The sequence below is a fragment of the Fukomys damarensis genome, unplaced genomic scaffold (assembly GCF_012274545.1).
Source record: "Fukomys damarensis isolate Sample0158 unplaced genomic scaffold, DMR_v1.0_HiC HiC_scaffold_19, whole genome shotgun sequence".
Lineage (NCBI taxonomy): Eukaryota > Metazoa > Chordata > Mammalia > Rodentia > Bathyergidae > Fukomys > Fukomys damarensis.
The window spans coordinates 46815166-46835177 of NW_022900931.1; the positions used below are offsets into that span (position 1 = coordinate 46815166).

Below are 20012 nucleotides of genomic sequence, written 5' to 3' on the forward strand. Positions count from 1 at the left end.
AACCCCCGGCAAAAAAAAAAAAAACAAAAAAAAAAAAAAAAAAAAAAAAAAAAAAAAACCCAAACATATATATAGCTTAAATAAAACAAAGCTCCTGGTACCAGCATGGTGGTGAGTCCTGACGGTGCCACTGTGGGAAACTTTTCTAGAATTTTTTAATTCTCTACAATATGTTTTTGTAGTCAGGAAACAAGTTTTTTAGACAATGTTTCAGGGGGTGGTCAAGGAGATTTGAGATCATTACACAATTCTAATTAGAAGACAGATCATGTTGGCTGGCTGAAAACAAAGCTCCTGGTACCAGCATGGTGGTGAGTCCTGACGGTGCCACTGTGGGAAACTTTTCTAGAATTTTTTAATTCTCTACAATATGTTTTTGTAGTCAGGAAACAAGTTTTTTAGACAATGTTTCAGGGGGTGGTCAAGGAGATTTGAGATCATTACACAATTCTAATTAGAAGACAGATCATGTTGGCTGGCTGCCTTCACATTTTTTAAAAAATAAGGCTCATTTCTTCAAAAAGGAATAACTTCAATCAAAAGTTACTTTGCCCAAGCTGCTCCTCCTTATGTCTGAAAAACATGTAAGAAGAAAATAAATGAGATTTACTAAATCCTTTCCTGATGTCCAGTATACTGGGAATCAGGAAATAGCTCCTTTAAAATGGGAAAAGCAGTCACTGAAACTGTCCTGTATAATCATTTAGAAAAATTAAATGGTGCTTTTGCTTGGCTGCCAAGACCAGCTCCTGCTGATTCCACCATAGTTAATTGCTATCTATATACAGAACTGTGCACACTGTCAGTAAATTCCACTGCCACTTCCAAAGCCCTCAAAAGCTCTTTCAGATACTTCTTGGTAGCAAGCCCCTGTAGGTGTCAATGCAAATGAAAATGAAAGCATCCACAAGAGTCCAGGTGAAGCTAAGTGATTATTAAAACTCAGGTTGAATCGCTTCTTGGCCTTTTGGCTAAGATCAAGTGTAAAACTCAGGTTGATAGCAGCAGATTGTTCTTTTATCTCAAGGGTTGTCACACTAATCTTACCATGATGTGTTCTACTATCTGCTCCTCTACAATCTCTCTCAGGGTCACAAAGTATTCATGTGCTGAGGTGCAGTAAAGCACTTCTGAGCAGTATTTTCTCTTCTGTGACAATCAGAAAAGCAGTCATGAGGTGCAAAGGGTTTAGAATGAGATTTTTAACTACAAATGGTTGGCATTTTCTCAGAAGTACGACTATTTCTAATTATTAACTAATTATTATAAAAATAATAATCACCACCAGGACTGTATTAGGAATTTTAAATTCTCACAATCGTAAGTATGAACTACTGTAAGGAGAAAAGGAAATGATGAAACAGCAGAACTGAAAGGCAACTCACCTTTCTCAAGATCTTTCAAGGGCTCTCAAAGACGACAAAAATTCTTGATGTCTTTTCTAGTCAATGGCCTACCTGCTCTTCAGTCTTATTCTCAATTAAGACTAAAGTACATAAAACAGACAGCCATGAGCTAATACACTGTGGGATAGTTCTACAAATAACCAAAATCCAAGGGCTAGAAAGCCAGTTTAAAAATTAGCACATCAAAAAATAAGAAAAAATTTAGCATATCAGAACAAACGGAAAACAATTTTGAGGAAAATGTCAACCACATTAAGGTAAGGCTGGAAAATAAAAATCACCTACATGTTGGGGCCAGGGATTTTAGCTCAGTGGTTCTGCTGCCTGCCTCACAAGTTCAAGATTCCAAGTTCAATCCCTGGTACCAAAAAAAAAAAAAAAGACAAAATCACATACATGTCACAACAATCTACTTTTTCACTGACCAGAAAATCTGTGTCCTCTAGTTTCAGTGTCTTTTCCATAGAGTTAAGAATAAGCATTCTTGAGCTGGGAATTTAGCTCAGCGGTGCTACTGCTTGCCTTGCAAGCTCAAGGACCTGAGTTTGATACCTGGTACCAAAGAAAGAATAAATATTTCTAGACAGGGCGTGGAGGTGCATGCCTGTAACCCCAGCACTTGGGAGGATGAGGCAGCAGGATCAGCAAATTTGAGGTCAGCCTAGGCTACATATCAGTTTAAGATCAGCCTGAACTACATAGTGAGATCCTGAATAAATTCATCATTCTCTTTTTGGTGAGTATGTACGCAACAGATTATTTTTAAGACTGAAAGCGTATTTGTGAACTTCATAGTACATGATTCATTGCTCAAATTCTAAGCTCTGCTTATGTATTTTCTCATAAAATGATGCTGTGTAAACCTTTTTATGTTTCAGAAGACAATGAATGTGAAGTATGGCTGTATAATTGAAAATGTGGAATAAAACATAAAGCTTTTAAACAATAAAAAAAAGAAAAAAGAATAAACATTCTCAACACCTGGTTCCTTGGTCTTCATTTTCTTTCCCCTTTCTATGCTCCTGACCTACCCATTCCACTCGTCATCCCCCTTATTCCCCTCCTACAGGAAGGGCAAACACAAAGCCTATAAGAGCTACAAAAATGCCTATTAAGTGGAGCTCGGCATAGTGGCATACACCATAATTCCACAATCAGGATGATGAGGCAGAAGGATCTCCGCAAGTTCAAGACCAGCCTGGACTACATAGTGAGATTAAGGCCAGTCTGCACTACAAACAAGAACCTGTCTCAAAAACTAACAAAACAAAACAAAAATGTTTACAAGGGCTACACTAATGTGTGAACCAAGTAGAGCCCAAGGCAATTCAGGGAACACAGACTAATGAGGTTCAGAAAGAATTGTAGGGATAGTTAAGTATGACCCCCCCAAAGGCATTCAATTCTTTTTTTCTTTTTCAAAAGTTTTATTATTCTTAACTAACACATAATAACTGTACATGTTTATGGAGTACAGTGTGATGTTTCGATGCATGTGTGTATAGTGATCAAATCAAGGCAATTAGAATTTCTAACTTATCATTTCTTTCTGGTAAAAACATTCAAAAGTCTCTCTTCTAGCTATTTCAAAATACAAAATATCTTATTGTTAATTATAGTTATCCTAACCCAAAACTTCAAAACTCTTGGAATAAAACATATCTGAAAAACACTTTATGACACTGGTTTGGGCGAGAATTTTTTGGATAACACCTCAAAAACACAGGGAACAAAATCAGAAAGAAGCTGGCTGTGGTGACCCATGCCAGTAATCCCAGCATTTGGAAGGCTGAAGCAAGAGGATTGCTGCAAGTTTGAGGCCAGCATGGGCTACATAGAGAGTTAGTTTGAAGATAGCCTGAACTACATAGTCAGACTCTGTTTCAAGGGAAAAAAAAAATGCAAAAAGAGACAAATGGGATTACATCAAACTAAAAAGCTTTTGCAACAACAGAGTAAACAATCAACAGAACAAAGAGATAACCTACGGAATGGAAGAAAATATTTGCAAACTCTGTTATTAGACAAGGGATTAATATCTAGAATATACAAGGAACTCAACAACAAGAAAACAAATAATCTAATTTAGAAACTGGCAAAGGACTCAAATTCTATTTTTTAAAAATTCTATTTCTTTTTAATCACAGTACAACCAAACAAAATACATTTGTTAATCAAATATGGCCCACAGGCTGCCACTCTGTACGCTAAAACAGAATGTAATACTATCAACCAGATTTCTTCCTTCTTTAATTTCAGTCACATTCTGGTCCTATGTCTCTAACACACTTATCAGGTCATCTGAGTTTAGTTGGATTTGAGGTATAAGTGATACACAAAAATGTACATATTTAACAGATACATCTTGATGGGTTTGGAACTTTGCTTGATGTTGTGAGTTGCACTACAATACTCTGACATAGTCATAAACTTTCAGTTTATTCCAACAGACAGCAAAACATAGATTGTGTAAGAATTTATATTAGTTTCATGATTTCTAAATTTTAACTGTTGCTCCCAGGAATAGCAAAAAGGTAGTATCATAATGAGGACAAAAAAATTTGAGGCTCTGGGTAGCCAAATGACTTGTCCAACATGTGACTGCTACTTAGTGACAGAGTCAGAACTAAATTTAGATTTGTCTCATTCCAGTTTCTTTTTTTCCCTTTCTCGATATTGTATTGCCTTACTCTAGAATCTCCAGGATTTCTAAAGTGTAACAGATCACATCTGAGAATAATAAATAAAAAAGGAAAAAAAGGCTGTTTTAGAGATCATTAGTTTCTTTATAAACAGATGTAATTTGGCTTTTCTAGAAAAAAAGGTTGACTGCCTGAGCAGCAGGTTCACCTATGAATTCAGGAAATCTCTTCCTGGAGTTCTGATTCTCTAACCTGTTTTCAGTAACTACACAACATTCGACCCCAAACATTCTTATAGCCATTCATTAACTGTAAAAATCAGTGAGAGTTGCATTCAATATCAAAATATGTAATGTCCCACATTCTTATTTTCTCTTCTAAATCTCATGCTTGTTATTGTTGTATGTTTCATCTTGTTATTCACCCTATTCATATTTCATTCATTACTGCAACTCTGGCTATCTGACATTTTCAAGAATTTACCTTATTTCAACTCATCTAGACTTTTATACAGTCATGAAAATCCAGAATATTTAAATCCCTACAGAACCTAAGCAACAGTAAAGTGGTTAACCTCCTTTTTTCCATTTTTTATTTTAAAGCACTGTTTGTAAAGTTCTTTTTCAATAATATTATTTTAGGGTCAATATCGTTTTTTTTTTTTTTTAATTTTTTTAATTTTTGAGACAGGGTCTCACTATGTAGTTGAGACTGACCTAGAACTATGTAGCCCAGGCTGGTCTCAAACTCAGTGATCCTCCTGCTTCAGCCTCTCGAGCACTGGGATTATTTATAGGCATGCACCACCATGCCCGGTTTGTTTTTGTTTTTTTGAGACAAGAGTCTGCTATGTAGTTCAGGCTGGCCTCAAACTCATAATAATCCACCTGTCTCAGCCTGCCAGGTGTGCACCACCATGCCCAGCAGGTCAACACAGTTTTAAAAATTTAGCTAGGTGTGGTGGTCCATGCCTGTAATTCCAGCACGTGGGAGGTTGAGGCAGGAGGATTGCCATGAGTTCAAAGGCAGCCTGGACTACAAAGTGAGACCTTGTCACAAAATTAAGATGCATTATTCATACATATGTACCACCCCCCAGAGTAATGTGATTATTGTATACTACAAATATGTATTACAATAATATTTTTATTAAAGATTGCAAAGATACATAATAACAAATGAAGACACTAAATAAAAATTTCAAATATAAATATATGACAGCAAAAAAGGATATGAAATAAACAAGAATTTATGTAACAGACTAATCAAAATACATTAGTTTGATATGATCCTCAAACATTATGTTCTTTCTCATTTTCTTATATTTTTGAAATAATGTAATTATAAATAAAACAAAGTTACATATTATAGTTGAGAAACTGTCCTCAAAATTTTATGATTTATAAACTCCTTGGTTTTATTAATTGATAAATACCATGTACTTGTTAACTGTACCACTTACATTTTCTAACAAAACTTCCCATAGAAAAAAATATACTTACATTTGAAATCCAAAAGCAACTAAAAAAATTCACATTTTTAAGATCAGATTTTTCTGTTTCTATTTTATTATATCCCAATACTTATTTTTATTATATTTTTATAAGCATAATGATAGAATTTAACACCAATAGATATGTAATATTCTTCCCAAACGAATGACTATGAATTAAGTCAAGCATGTAATTTAAAGAAATCATAAGGCTGCCAGAGAAACTATCAATATGCCAAATGTGCACAATCCTACCACATTCATGCCCATGTTTCTCATTTAATAGTGCACATATATATGTAAAAACATACCCCCCACACATATACACAATGCATATTTTCTACAATACAATATATACTTAGGTATAATAAAACAGTGCACTGATGTGTGGAATGTTGGTGATTTGTATAGTTTGAGAAAAAACAAATACCATCTTTGAGGGAGTTGGGGAATTTGTAATATGTACCAGATACTAAATGATATTAATGATTAAGTATAGTTATAATAAAATTTACTTAAAAATTAATATTCGTCATCAGTAGAAAATAGGTACAAAGATACATTGATAACATAACAACATTTATCTTAACAAATTTCCAACCAAACAAGCTGTAGTGACAGAAAAGGAAGTTTGTAGAAAGCAGAGATGAAAGAGGAAAATGACAGATGGGACTTAATAATCATCTATACAGATTTCATAAATTCTCAAATAACAAAGCAAAGAAAATGAGAACCAAAATAACTCATCAATTTGGTAGACCAACATATAGAGACAAAGATTAATGTATTGATAAATTTTAAAAATATGAAATGTAAAGCCTGAGATTTAGCTCAATAGTACTGTACCTGCCTAGCCAGAACAATGTGCTGAGTTTAATCCCCAGCATCAGAGGAAGAAAAAGGAAAAAAAGAAGAGGGGGGAAAAAAAAACATATCTACTTTCTGACATACTCAATAAATTAAAAATAAATTATTTGTTATCTCTTCCTCTTGAATTGTTCCCTTCACAAGGATGTAGTGAACTTCTTTGTCTCTTTCAATCAGTTTAAGTTTGAACCTTATTTTGTCTGTGAATAAGATTGCTACCCCTGCTTTTTTCGGGGTAGGGGAGCTCCTGTTACATGAAGACATTTTCTGTCCTTTCACTTTCAGTCTACGGGCTTCTTTTTACACTAGACGTGTCTTGTATACAGCATATTATTGGATCTTGCTTCTTAATACATTCTGCTGGTCTATTTCTCTTAACTGGTGAATTGAGGCCGTTAATATTGATGGTTATAACCGATATGTACTAACTTATTGTTATCATGTTTTGTGTTTTTTTTTCACCTTCTCCTTTTAGTTTCTTGGCTTGCCTATCTGATTTGCTCTGTTGGGCCTCATTGTGTTACCTTCATTGTCTTTTTCTAGGATATTGTTTAGAATTCGTTGTAGTGCTGGTTTGGTATTCATATGTATTTTAATAATTTTTAAAAATCTAATAAAAATGTATTACAATAATTTTTAAAAATCTAATAAAATTTATATATTAGCCATAAAATCTCTGAATAAATAACTCAGATCTATCTGGGCCAGTTTGTCCTGCTAGTGTATCAAAGGAAGAGAATAGCAACTTTCGGCCTTCCACTGTCTATAGGATCAAGTTCCAACTCCTCAGCACAGAAGTGAAAGTTCTTTGCTGTCTGGCCACTTTCCAGCCTTATCATCTGCCACTTCTCCCACTAACATCAGTTTCAAGCAACCAGACATCATCATCATTACCCAATGACTCCAAGTGCTTTCCAGTTCCTGTTTCTCAGCATAAGGAAATGTCTCTGTTAGAATGCCCCGCTTCACCTCTTCTCTGCAAACTCTTCCTTCAACCTTATTTCAAGCCATTCAACTCCTTCAAAGTACCTGCTGGTCTCTCCTCTGGGTCTCCGTATCTCTCATTACATTATTTGTTTTTCTCCTTTCATGCCACTGTCTTGAAGGTAGAGATTACACATTATCCCTACCTACTTTCTTTTATTTTTCTGGTACCAAACTATATCCCTGGCCCCCCTATCTAGTTTCTAATGCATAACAGGGATTAATGAGAAGACAGGAAGAAGCCAAGCATGGTGGCTCACACCTGTGATCCCAGCACTCTGGGAAGCTAAGGCAGGCGAACTGCAAGCTCAGGCCCAAACAGCTATACAGAAATTTAGTGAGACCCTGTTTCAAAAAAGGTCTGCAGGTTCAGCTGCAGATACTGTTGACCTCTCCTAAGGATAGGAGAGGGGGTAAAACACTGCCCCCTCCCTTGTTTGCACACAGGGATGCTGATGCCCGCAGTATCCCCAGGGCAGAACAACATCAGCCAAGGGCTAAAAAAAAAATTACATATCTGGATATGGGATTGGTATGTCTCTCATTAATCATTTACAGTTCTTTCTTCCTACAATTGCATGTTTGCTACATTGCCTTGTTTAACTAGTAAAAATGGGACTTTCCAGAATCTTTGTGCTCTAGTTTTTCTAAGACAGGAGTCCCCTGTCCCCATTGCTCAGAAATTTGTCTTTGCCTCTTTATTCCTTTATTGTAAACCCCCTAGGTCGGTTAACAGGCTGGCTCCTACAGTGGGGCATGTAGCTCAGGATGAAGGCCCTAGGTTCAATCCTCAGGACTGGAAAAAAAAGGGCAAAAAAGAATGTGAAGCAACCACTGTGAAGACAGTAACTTACCCAAGTACTCATTCAGTAACTAAAGATTTACTAAGCATCTCTTTAGTGCCAGAGTGCATGAATGGTAAATACGATAGATGTACCCAGACTGGACAGTGTACAGTCTAATGAGACTGACTTACACGTTAGCAAACAATATAACTACCAACTGTATAATAAGACCTATGAAAGAAACAACCAGTACAATAAGAACTATGAAGGACTAGTGCTGTGGAACAGAAAATTCACAAGGAATTACAAAATAACAAATCTAGTTTAGATATGGTGGTAAGCAAAGTACTCTAGGACAAACAGAACTAACCATGTACACTGCAGCAAGGTATTCCAAAACAAAGCAATAAAACATGCAATGGCTCTGGAACAAGAAAGTTTTGCCTGCTGCAGCAATGCAAACACCAGGGCCAGGGATTTAGCTCAGTGGTTCTGCCACCTGCCTTGCAAGCACGAGGGCCCAAGTTCTATCCCAGCTACCAAAACATACACACACACACACAAGAATTCAAAGATTCAAAAGAATTCAAAGTGCTTGAAGATCAATATGCCTGACATATAGTAAGTAAGGTGAGGGATGGAAGAAAGGAGTTAAGCAAAGGCCGGATATGGCAGGGAAAGGCTGTGGTGAAGATTTGAATGTTTTGTTTTGTCTTGTCTTATTTGAAGCAAGGTTTCAACTTAGGCTGGTCTTGAACTCACTGTGTAGCCCAGGCTGGCCTAAAACTCCTTGGCCATCCTCTTTCAGCTTCCTGAGTGCTGAGATTATAGGCATGAGCTCCACACTCAGCTCAGAGATCCGAATTTTTTTTATTTATTTATTTATTTATTTATTTATTTATTTATTTATTAATTTTAATCTAAGTGCAAAGGCAAACACAGTCATTGAAAGAGGCTAAGCAAGGCAGTTAACATGATTATTCTATTTCTTTCAAAAGGTTTTTTTCTTGTGTAAAAAAAATGGAAAAGAATGCCAGAAAAATGAAATTATCAGTTTGCACACATTCCCAGGCCACATCAATCATTTCTCGTTTTGTTTTTTAAAACAGGATCCTGATATGTTAGTTTACTCAGGCTAACTTTGAACTCACTATGGAACTCAGGCTGGCCTTGAACTCCTGGTGATGCTCCTGCCTCAGATTCCCAGGTGCTGGGATTACAGGTGTGCACTACCACACCTTACAGTAATTAGCAACTGAATGTTATACCTTGTTCTATCAGTTCAGTATAAGCAGGTTAAAAAACAGGAACCACACATGGATTTTTAAGCCACATCAATCACCTTTTTTTTTTTTTAATTTTATAAGTCATGATTATGCCTGAATTCTATCATCCCTTTACCAACCAAAGGAATGACAGCTCTTAGATAGGACTTCCCATCCTTATTTATCAGCAGTACTCTCTCTGTACTACATGTACATACAGATGTATGTATATATAAATATAGTATTCACATACATATGCATACTGTATTATGAACAGCAGAGACTTAGCTTAAGGTAATTTCTATTAATGCCTCAGCAGCAGCTCCCTAAATACAGGATCCCTACCCTAGAGCCACTAGCCCTGCAAAAAAGCACTTCAATAAAAACAGTTTAAAGAAGCACAAAAGGAGCATCGAAGGACTTGAAAAAAGAAAGGGTACTTTTCCTTCTTTCTACCACCACATCACCAAAAGAAAATTAAGAAAAATCTCTTTCCTGCCCTCACAGCTCTGCTGGCATCAAATTTCTGAAGCAAGATCACATTACATGCTAGGCCCTGAAGGCTGCCATTTGCTCTATGTTGTACAAGTGGGCCATCTCCTTGAAAGGTAGTAATGATGCCTGATGTGATGAAAAAACTTGGGCTTTGCTTCCAGCCTTAAGTATCAAGAGAAGAGACAGAGAGGCTTGGAATTTTCATAACATAAAGCAGTGGGGCCGGGCATGGTGGCTCACGCCTGTAATCCCAGCACTCGGGAGGCTGAAGCAGGAGGATCACTGTGAGTTCGAGACCAGTCTGAGCTACATAGTGAGTTCGAGGTCAGCCTCAACTACACAGTGAAACCCCGTCTCAAAAAACCCCCCCCAAAAAAAGCAGTGGGACTTCTGTCTCTCAGGTATATGACTTCATACAGAATATAGGCAAGATTATTTCCTTGACATTACCTAGGATGAGCGTAAAGGCACACCAGGGAACCAACCATAGGAAGAAGAGTTTGTACACATGGCACAGATTTATATGCTATTCTAGTCGTAAGGCCATTTTCCTCTGCCAGCAAAGGGCCTAAGACTGGCAGATGAGAACAGAAGGCTTGCTGAATATGTGCTAATAGCTCATCCAGGTATTTCTTTTAGAAAGCACTCCACCACTCTTGGTTTGTATTTGCTCCCTTTGTAGATATATGTAAGAGCTGGATCACCTTGGTTAAGAGAGAGCACTGTTTCCTGAATGTCTCAAGGAGACAGAGAACAAACTCAAGATTTACCTATGCAGTGCTCTAATGCCTGATAACCTATTCTTGCTCCCACTGAATCAAGTAGCTCTCAGTTAATCTAGCAATCACAGAATCCAGAAATACCAGTGTTGAAGTACAACACAAGTAGTTTTTTAAAAAAACATTTACTAGTTTACTATGAATAATACTATAACTGATGAACAGCCAGATGAAAAGGTACATATGCAAGGGTTAGAAGTGTTCCAAGTCCAGGAGCTGTGTGCATCTCCTTCTCTTCATGTGGATGCGTTCACTACCCCAGAAATTACATAGCTACTAAAAGTCAGCATGGAGGAAGTAACATAAGCCATCTCTAGAACTTGAAAACATGATTACACACTGAGCAAAAATGTAGAAAACGTTGCTAGGGGTATAGCTCAGTATGTTAGATCACTTATCTAACATGCTCAAGGCCCTAAGTCTGATCCACAGACTGGTAAAAAAATTCAGGAAAAAACATGTACTAACAGAAGAGGATACTAGTATTCATTCTGCAAGTATTTACTGAATATCTACTGCATTTTAGGCACCATGCTAGGTTGACAAAAATGCAGACAGATGTAGTCTGAGCCCTCACAGAACACATACAATCTAGTAAGAAAGAATGATAATGAGCAAGTAAACTACAACTCTGATTAAGTATTATGAAAGGGAAAGCCAGAATGCTTTGAAAGTATGTATTTAAGAGAACCTAATCTGCCTTCTGTTTTTGGTGAGAGTGGGGGTACAATACATGCTATAATCTAGAAACAGAAAACTATAAAAGCAAAATACCTATCTACGTCTCCAGCACTCATCTAAAGAAACTTAAGCAGTCTACTGATTCTCTTGTATATTCCTGTGAAAAGATACATCAGATCCCAGAAAATGATTTTAATACGCAATCCATACAATAAACTTTCCTACCTAAAAAGGATGTACTGGGCCAGGGATTTAGCTCAGCGGTTCAGTGGCCTGCCTTGCAAGTGCAAGGACCCAAGTTCAATCCCCGGTACCAAAAACTAAACAAATAAATAAAAAGGATGTACTATCTTAAGAACAATATACAATTCACTCTGTGGCTGTATTTCACATTATATGAGTGAATAAACACACTCTGGTCTGTATGACAAGACTGTGTTAGATTAGTTAGCGAGTTAGTCTTCTCGACCATGGTAATTCCAGGCAAAAGAGAATGGATGCTAAAACTGAGGTTCTAGTAGAATCTCAGAAGGCTGATGACTGATCTTGGATTGTTTCATCAACCAGCTCTCAGCTTGCCCATCTCTATTACATTTCAATCTCTGCTGTCATTTTAATAAATATAACATCAGAAAATACTAGGAAATGAATTTAAAATCTGCTAAGAAAAGAATGTGAGGATAATGGAAACTCATAATTAGTTGTTAAAGGAATGAAGTTTAAAGGCACTCATCAATCTCTCTACATCAAGTTGCTGAACTCCCAAGGGGGCACTGAGAAAAGCCATATATTTCTTCTAAATGTGTGTGCATGCGCACTCTGCGTGTATATAAAATAGTCATAGCCGGGTGTGGTGGCGCATGCCCGTAATCCCAGCACTCGGGAGGCTGAGGCAGGAGGATCACTGTGAGTTCGAGACCAGCCTGGGCTGCATAGTGAGTTCCAGGTCAGTCTCAACTACATAGTGAGACCCTGTCTCAAAAAACCAAAAAAACAAAACAAAACAAAAATAGTCATACTTACCTCCACTCAAGGCCATACCAGTTCCACGATGGCAAATAGACATCATCATGGGAAGAGACCAACTACAAAGAAACACACAGACAAGTTTTAAAAAGAAGAAGATGCCAGGTGTTTAATCCTAGCTACTTGAGAGGCTTCAGGCAGTAGCATTCAAGTTCAAGCCAGTTTGGGTAATTTAGTAAGACCCTGTTTCAAAATTTAAAAAAAAAGAAAAGAAAGGGTGGGATATGTAGCTCAAGGGTAGAGTGCCTCTGGGTTCCATGACACATACACACACAGAAAAAAGACCTCATAGCAGAGAATGATCTTGGTAAAAACAAAATAAAAAACTAAATAAGCACTATTTAATATTTCCTTTCTTTTTTTGTTTTTTGAGACATGGTCTCGCCATGTAGTTCTGGCTGGCCTTGAACTCACAGCAATCCTGTTGTCTCAGCCTCTCAAGTGCTGAGATCACAGGTGTGTGCCACCACACCAGGCTTATTTAATATTTCTGTGGCTGGGGATTTAGCTCAGTGGTTCCACCACCTGCCTCACAAGTGCAAGGTCCCAAGTTCCCAAGTTCAATCCCTGGAGAGAGAGAGAGAGACAGAGAGAGAGAGAGAGAGAGAGAGAGAGAGAGAGAGAGAGAGAGAGAGTGTGTGTGTGTGCGTGTGTGTGTGTGTATTTCCATATTTCTATTTTTAAATTTGAAATAATGGGCTGGTGGTGTAGCTCAGTGGTAGGACATTTGCATATCTTGCATGAGGTAGTACAAAAGACAAAGAAAACTGATTAATTAAGAACTGTCTTGCTGGATGTCATGGCGCATGCCTGTGATCCCAGCATTCAGGAGGCTGAGGCAGGAAGATTCAAGGCCAGGCTGAGCTGAAGAGACCCTGTATCAAAAAAAAAGACAAGAAGTGTCTTTCTCTTTTTACCAAACTGCATTATTGTTAGAGCTGAGAGAGAGAAACTACCCCTTTTACATGAAGAAACATGGGTCACCATGTTGACATCAATGAAAGTGGGGACAGCTAGAAAGTAATCACCAGAATACAACCAGCCAGGTCCTTCTATTTTCTAGTCATAACAATGAAGTAGAAGAAAATCTGATGTTTTATTTATCCAGTTTCATAGAAATATACAGTCATTCTTAAATTTTCCTTATATCCCCCAAAACATCCATATTTAACATACCATTCACTCTTCCCTATAAGTTACCTAGCCCACAATTTTACATCTAATTTTGCTACATTTTATATATATTACTTAATCCATGATAGTTCTAAACTACTTTTTCATCAAATTCCTTTTAAAATCACGACTCATCAATTTGCTAAAGCATTTCCGTAGAAGGGCAACCAACATGTTGTTCTAGATCTAGTTCTCATGCTCAAGAAGGCAACTGGTCAGTAAAACAAAAAGAACAAGACTCTTTGGAGAAGGCTGACATACATTTGGAATATCACCATAGAGCACAGTCAGACCACATACTCAATATTCTGAAGCAAAGTAACTTAAGGTTGAAAAGATCTCAAGAAATTCTATAGAGGTAATGAAAATGGTCAAGAAGTGAGCCAGCAGGCCAGGGATTTAGCTCAGTGGTGCTGCCACCTGTCTCAAAAGATCAAGGTCCTAAATGCAATCCAAAAAAAAGGAAGTAGTAGTGAGCCAGCCAGCCGTAGAGGTATATACCCATAATCCCAGCATTCAGGAGGCGAAGACGGGAGGATTGCCAGTTTGAGGCCAGCCTGGACTACTATAAAATAAGACCCAGTCTTTAAAAGAAAAAAAAAAACAAAAGCAGTAATATTGAAACAAAAAAACAAACAAAAAATTGGCTAGGCAGTACTCTGATGAATTCATTTTAACCAGACAAATGTAAAACGTGGGATGACATAACCAAAGACAAATGGAACAATGGCATAATTTGACAGGAAGAATCAGGAGATTAAAACTCAGAATGAGCTGAGACTTGCAAAAATGTCAAGGACAACAAAAAGCGGCTTTAAAAATTCAGAGAAAGAAAGCCTAACTGGGATAGACAATTTTATGTTAAAATGTTGACAGTGTGTGAAACAGATTGCTCAAGTGTTTTGTCAGAGATGATTACCAGACCAAAAAAGAGAGAATAAGGTTTGATTGGAAACAACTGAAATCTTAAAGGGGCGAAGAAATTGTAAGACAACTGCTTAGCATTCTGAATGCACTTAGGGCTCCTAAACCAGATGAATTAAAATACCATGACTGAAAAACAGCTGAATCTAAATGTTACCCTAATTTTAAACACCACAGCTTGGTTAGTCTAGTACTGAGCAGATAAAGCACATCTCATTTTCCAAAAATAACCAAACATTATTTCAGTACCACATAATCTTTGAGAATCTTATTTCTTATAAGCCAAGTATTTAGCCCCTTCCCATGAACTCAGACAAGACTTTAAGCCTCAGGAAACAAAGCAACAGAACTCAGGATGCGAAGATTTTCAGATTTTACTTCCTCCTTCATGCTATGAGGAAGCCCAAAGTAGGATATGTATAGTTTATAAGGAAAGCCCATGTAGAGAAAATAAGGGCCGGGGTCAAGGATTTAACTTAGTAGCACGGTGCCTGCCTCGCAAGCACAAGTCCTGAGTTCGATCCCAGTACCACACACACACACACACACACACACACACACACACACAAGGGCCTTTTGGACAGACAGAATAAGGCCAAGACATGTGAGCAATTCATCTTCAGATTAATTTAACCCCAGCCTTTACTTTTTCCAGCTGAGGTCCCAGATACTATAAAACAGAGACAAGTCATCCCTACTATTTGCTGTGGGAACGTTAGGTAAGAGTCTAGTATAGAAAATCAAGACTTTTAATTCACTTACAGAAGAGGTGGTCACTAGGAGCCAGTAAAATTTCCATTAAGAAATGCACTTTTTTAGGAAATATGGAGATCCTTTGAACATAAGTTATAGCTTATTTATCTTTCATTTCTGACTCCTAGAAAAGTACCAAGCACACTGTGAGCCATCGAAAAAGTACTGGCATAAATTACATTAATTTTATCTCCTTTTTTTTAACTTTGTTAATGGAATGCTAATAAAAGGAATGCTAGAGATAGAGACTACACAAATTTTAACAAGTAATCTAACAACTGTGCTGCAAACCATACTATCAAAAAGTAAAAGCATTTCTCCAAAGAAAACACACAAATGGCCAATAAATATATGAGGGGACCAGGGATTTAGCTCAGTGGTTCCACTGCCTGCCTTGCAAGTGCAAGGACCCGAGTTCGATCCCGGATACCAAAAAGAAAAGAAATCATTTACTTCCATGCCTTTCCAAAGAAATCTGAAGGTCAGTAATAAAGTATGATTTCAGATATCTCAGACACTTTTCCTTAACAAGTCACCCTGGAAAGAGCCCTGTGCTCCATACTATGTCTTTTTTCCACAAATGTATCTGGAGTCCTATAACTGGAAGAGCTAACCTCAGCAGCCCACTACCATTTTTTTTTTTTTAAATATCATTGTGGGGGGAAAGAAAATCAGGGCTTTAACTATAGATTTAGAATAATTTAGTAAGTTTTTCATCATTATAATCCTCCCCCAAACTGTGTATCTCTTTTAGAAAAGTTTCACCATAAAGTACCAAGAGACTACTTTTTAGTCTCCTCCTATTGTGGTAGAATGTATAGATTCTGCTATTATTCCTGGAATCTGGGTTAGAAAAAAACTCAAAGGGTTGTGGTATTTGTGGAGGTGGTTAAAATATGGCTAGCCTCCCTGGCAGACACTCAGGAAAGAGGGTAGACAAGCTCAAGATGCTTTGCTGGGTTAATTTAAGCAAAAAAAAAAGCAGCAGATTTACAACAACTTTCCTCAGAAGTCAGCAGCAAAAAAAGTTATCAACACCACTTCTGCAGACAAGAGATAAAAAGAGATGTATTTATGTGTACGTGATTAGGTACACACGTCTGGAGGGTGACAGCAAACACATGAAGCATGATGGAAAACTATATTAAGTGTTTAAATTTTTTAAATTTTATTACAGTAAAAGTTACATTGTCATTAATCCCCCTCAAAATACTCCTCCTCACCCCGAACACACTTATCCCATTGTTCTTGCCACTTTCCAAAGCAGTTCTGGAAGTCAGCTTTTGTGAGTATCTTTAACTGTGCTATTGTGGCTTGATGATCTGGATCAATTCAGAATGTTTACCTTTCACGGTCATTTTTACTTTGAGGGAGAGCCAGAAGTACACAGTGCCAGATCCAGTGCTAGATGAGGACACACTGTGATGTTTTTACTTGGCAAAAACTGTTCAAAAACTATGGTGCATGTTTAAAATGAAAAGTTTATTATAATAAAAAACACACTGCCATTAACCCCCTCAAAATACTCCCCGTCGCTTCAAACACACTTATCCCATCATTCTTGGCAATCTTTTTTACTATAATATTTTTTTAAAGATATAAACATTCAATTCAATTTTTCAATCACTTTTTGTGCATCTTAGCTATACCCACTGTGGGGCCCAGAAGCAATGACACCTAGCACCCAGATACTGATCTCACAGGAGCTGTCTTGATCAAGTCTGGGACGCTCCGAACACTCTGAACAACAAAATAAATAATGAGGGCTGGGGATTTAGCTCAGTGGTGCCGCCGCCAGCCTCACAAGTGCAAGGACCTGAGTTCAATCCCTATTACCCCAAAAAAAGAAAGAAAAATAATGAGAGTAACAGACTATATTCCTTTAGGCAAAATATGAATCTTTCAGTCCAAAGTGACAAATAAATCAAGCTTTAACCTACAGAAATAAACAAATCTAGGACATACATGCAATTAGAAAAATCACAATTTAGCAACTATAATAGTCACTGATTTAGGCAAGTATCAACAAACACTGGTGGGTAAACGACGAAAAACAGAATATTTAGTGTCCCAAAGTAGCGTCCTACAAAATATGTGTTAAGTGATACATTTACAAAGGAGAAATCCAGTAGGCAAATCTTAACCAGTGATAAAAGTTCACATCATTAGTAATGGGTGAAATCATCGTGTAGCTCCTGATATAATGCAATGAACAGAATATAGCATCACTTTAGGAGTACTACCGGCCAAAAGGCACAAATCATAAGAAAACATCAGACAGGGCCAGGGATTTAGCTCAGTGGTTCAGTGGCCTGCCTCGCAAGTGCAAGGACCTGAGTTTGATCCCATGTACCAAAAAGAAAAAAAAAAAAAAGAAAACATCAGACAAACTTAAACTGACAAACATTCTAAAAATATCAAGGTCATAAAAGATAAGGAAAGACTACTCCATACTGAAGGAGATTAAAGAGATGTGACAACTAATTGCAATACAAAATTCTGGATTTGATCTTAGACCTACAATGGACATTACCAGACAAATGAAAAAAGGTGCATGGAACCTAAAGTTTAGATGGTAGCACTGTGTGAATGTTAATTTCTGACTGTGATGGTGTACTGTTGAGAACATTTTTAAACTGAAAAACAAGCTGGGCATGGTGGTGCAAGCCTGTAATCCTAGCATTCTGGGAGGCAGAGGCAAGAAGACTGCAGGTTTAAACCCAGCCTGGGCAACTTAGCAACTTAGAAGATTCTATCTTAAAATAAAAAATAAAAAAGGCTAGAGAAATAGTTCAGTGCAAAGGCTGTGAGTTCAATCCCCAGTAAAACACACAGATACATACATGCTTGCACACACATACAGGTACACACACACACAAACACAAGGAAACACACACCCAAGTTTTGATAAGCAGAATAATGACCCCACTAAAGAAATCCATGACTATCCTGATTATCTAGATGGTTCCAGTGTAATCACAAAGCTCTTTAAAAGGCTGAAGAGGCTGGCAGAAGGTAGAAAGAAGAAATGTAGTAAAAGAAGCAGGGTCAGCACAGGAAGATTGGATAACCTGTTCTACCACTGCAGGCTCTAAAGATGGAAGGAGACCACAAGTCAAGGGATTTGAGCAGCCTTTATAAGCTGGGAAAGGCAAGGAAATGGATTTTCCCTGTAGCCTCCAGAAGAGAACAGAACCTTGCCAACATTTTGATTATAGCCAAGAGACCTATGAGACTAAAATTCTAACCTACAAAACTATAAGAAAATAAATTTGCACTATTGGTGGTTTTTGTTTTGTGGTGCTGGGGATTGAACCCCAAGGGCCTCACATATGCTAGGCAAGTACTCTACCACTGAGCTAAATCCCAGAACAAATTTGTGTTGTTTTTAAGCCACTACATTTGCAGGATAGTCACTCCTTGGTATCTGTGGGAGACTGGTTCCAGGACCCTCATCACCTCCCTGGGATACCAAAGTCCATGAACACTCCAGCTCCTTATACAAAATGGCATGGTATTCACATATAACCTACACACATCCTCTTGCATAGCTCAACTCTAGGTTACTTATGATACCTAATATAGGTAGACACTATGTAAATAGTTGTACAGTATTGTTTAAGGAATAATGACAAGAAATAATGTATGTGTTCAGTATAGATGCAATTTTCTTTCTTTTTACAGGGCTGTGACTTAATACACACTGGGCTCTACCACTGAGTTACAGTTCCAACCAGGTAACATTTCTTCTTTTTAATTTTTTTCCCCCTGGTGCTACAGATTGAACCTAGGGGCTTTGCACTGAGCTACATTCCCAGCTTTTTTGTTTGAAACAGGTTCTTAGTAAGTTACTCAGGCTGGCCTTGAACTTGCCATCTTCCTGCCTCAGCCTCCCAGTGTGCTGGGATACAGGCATGTTGCACCATATCCGGAAGTAACTTGTTCCTTAAATTTCACAGATGAAGAAAAAAGTGTACCTCAGCAGCGATTATACACAGAGCCTCACTCGTATCTGATTTAGATGGTGAGGTTTAAGTGAAATTTTAAAATTCTGAGTAGATGCTATAATGGGTTGAAACTTTTGGGATCACAGGGATGATGGTGAATGTATTTTGCACATGAGACAAACATAATCTTTTGGGGCCAAAGGGTGGGCTGTAGTGGGCACAAACCCCCTCCCCATGAAGGCATCAATGTTTTAATTCTTAGAAGGGGTTTTAGTGATGTAATGAAATTCAGGACCTTGATATTGATTGATTGTCTTATACTATCTGGGTGGGTCACAATGTAATTTTCCTAAAAGTAGGAGAGGCAGAAAGTTAGGACTCTGCTCTGTTACAAAGTGAGAACTCTGTTGTCTGCTTTAAAGACAGAAGGAGCCAGGTATGGTGGTGCATCTCTGCAATCCCAGGTATTTGGGAAGCCAAGCTAAAGGCCAGCCTGGGCAACACAGCAACAAAAAAAGACAGAAGACATTAGCCAAGGAATGTGGGAGGCTTCTAGAAACTACAAACTGAATCTTCCCTAGGGCAAAAAAAAAAAAAAACAAAAAACAAAAAAAAAAACCCTGACAATACCTCAATTCATACATTTGCATCACATTTCTAAACTACAGGCCTTTAAGACTACACATTTGAGGGCCAGGGATTTAGCTCAGTGATTCTGCCGCCTGCTTTGCAAGCACAAGGGCCCAAGTTCAATCCCTGGTACCAAAAAAAAAAAAAAAAAAAAAAAAAAAAA

At 37.6% G+C, this 20012-nt stretch overlaps 1 protein-coding gene across 5 annotated transcripts in view; it reads right to left on the reverse strand.

Annotated features, from left to right (window-relative positions):
- Window positions 1–20012, reverse strand: part of Sdhc (succinate dehydrogenase complex subunit C) — a 45233-nt gene that overhangs the window by 10932 nt on the left and 14289 nt on the right. For all 5 annotated transcript variants that reach the window (XM_033765688.1, XM_010616590.3, XM_010616589.3 and 2 more), the window contains one exon: window positions 12420–12481. In XM_033765688.1, the coding sequence (XP_033621579.1) occupies window positions 12420–12481 (62 nt within the window). The remainder of the gene's footprint in view (window positions 1–12419; window positions 12482–20012) is intronic.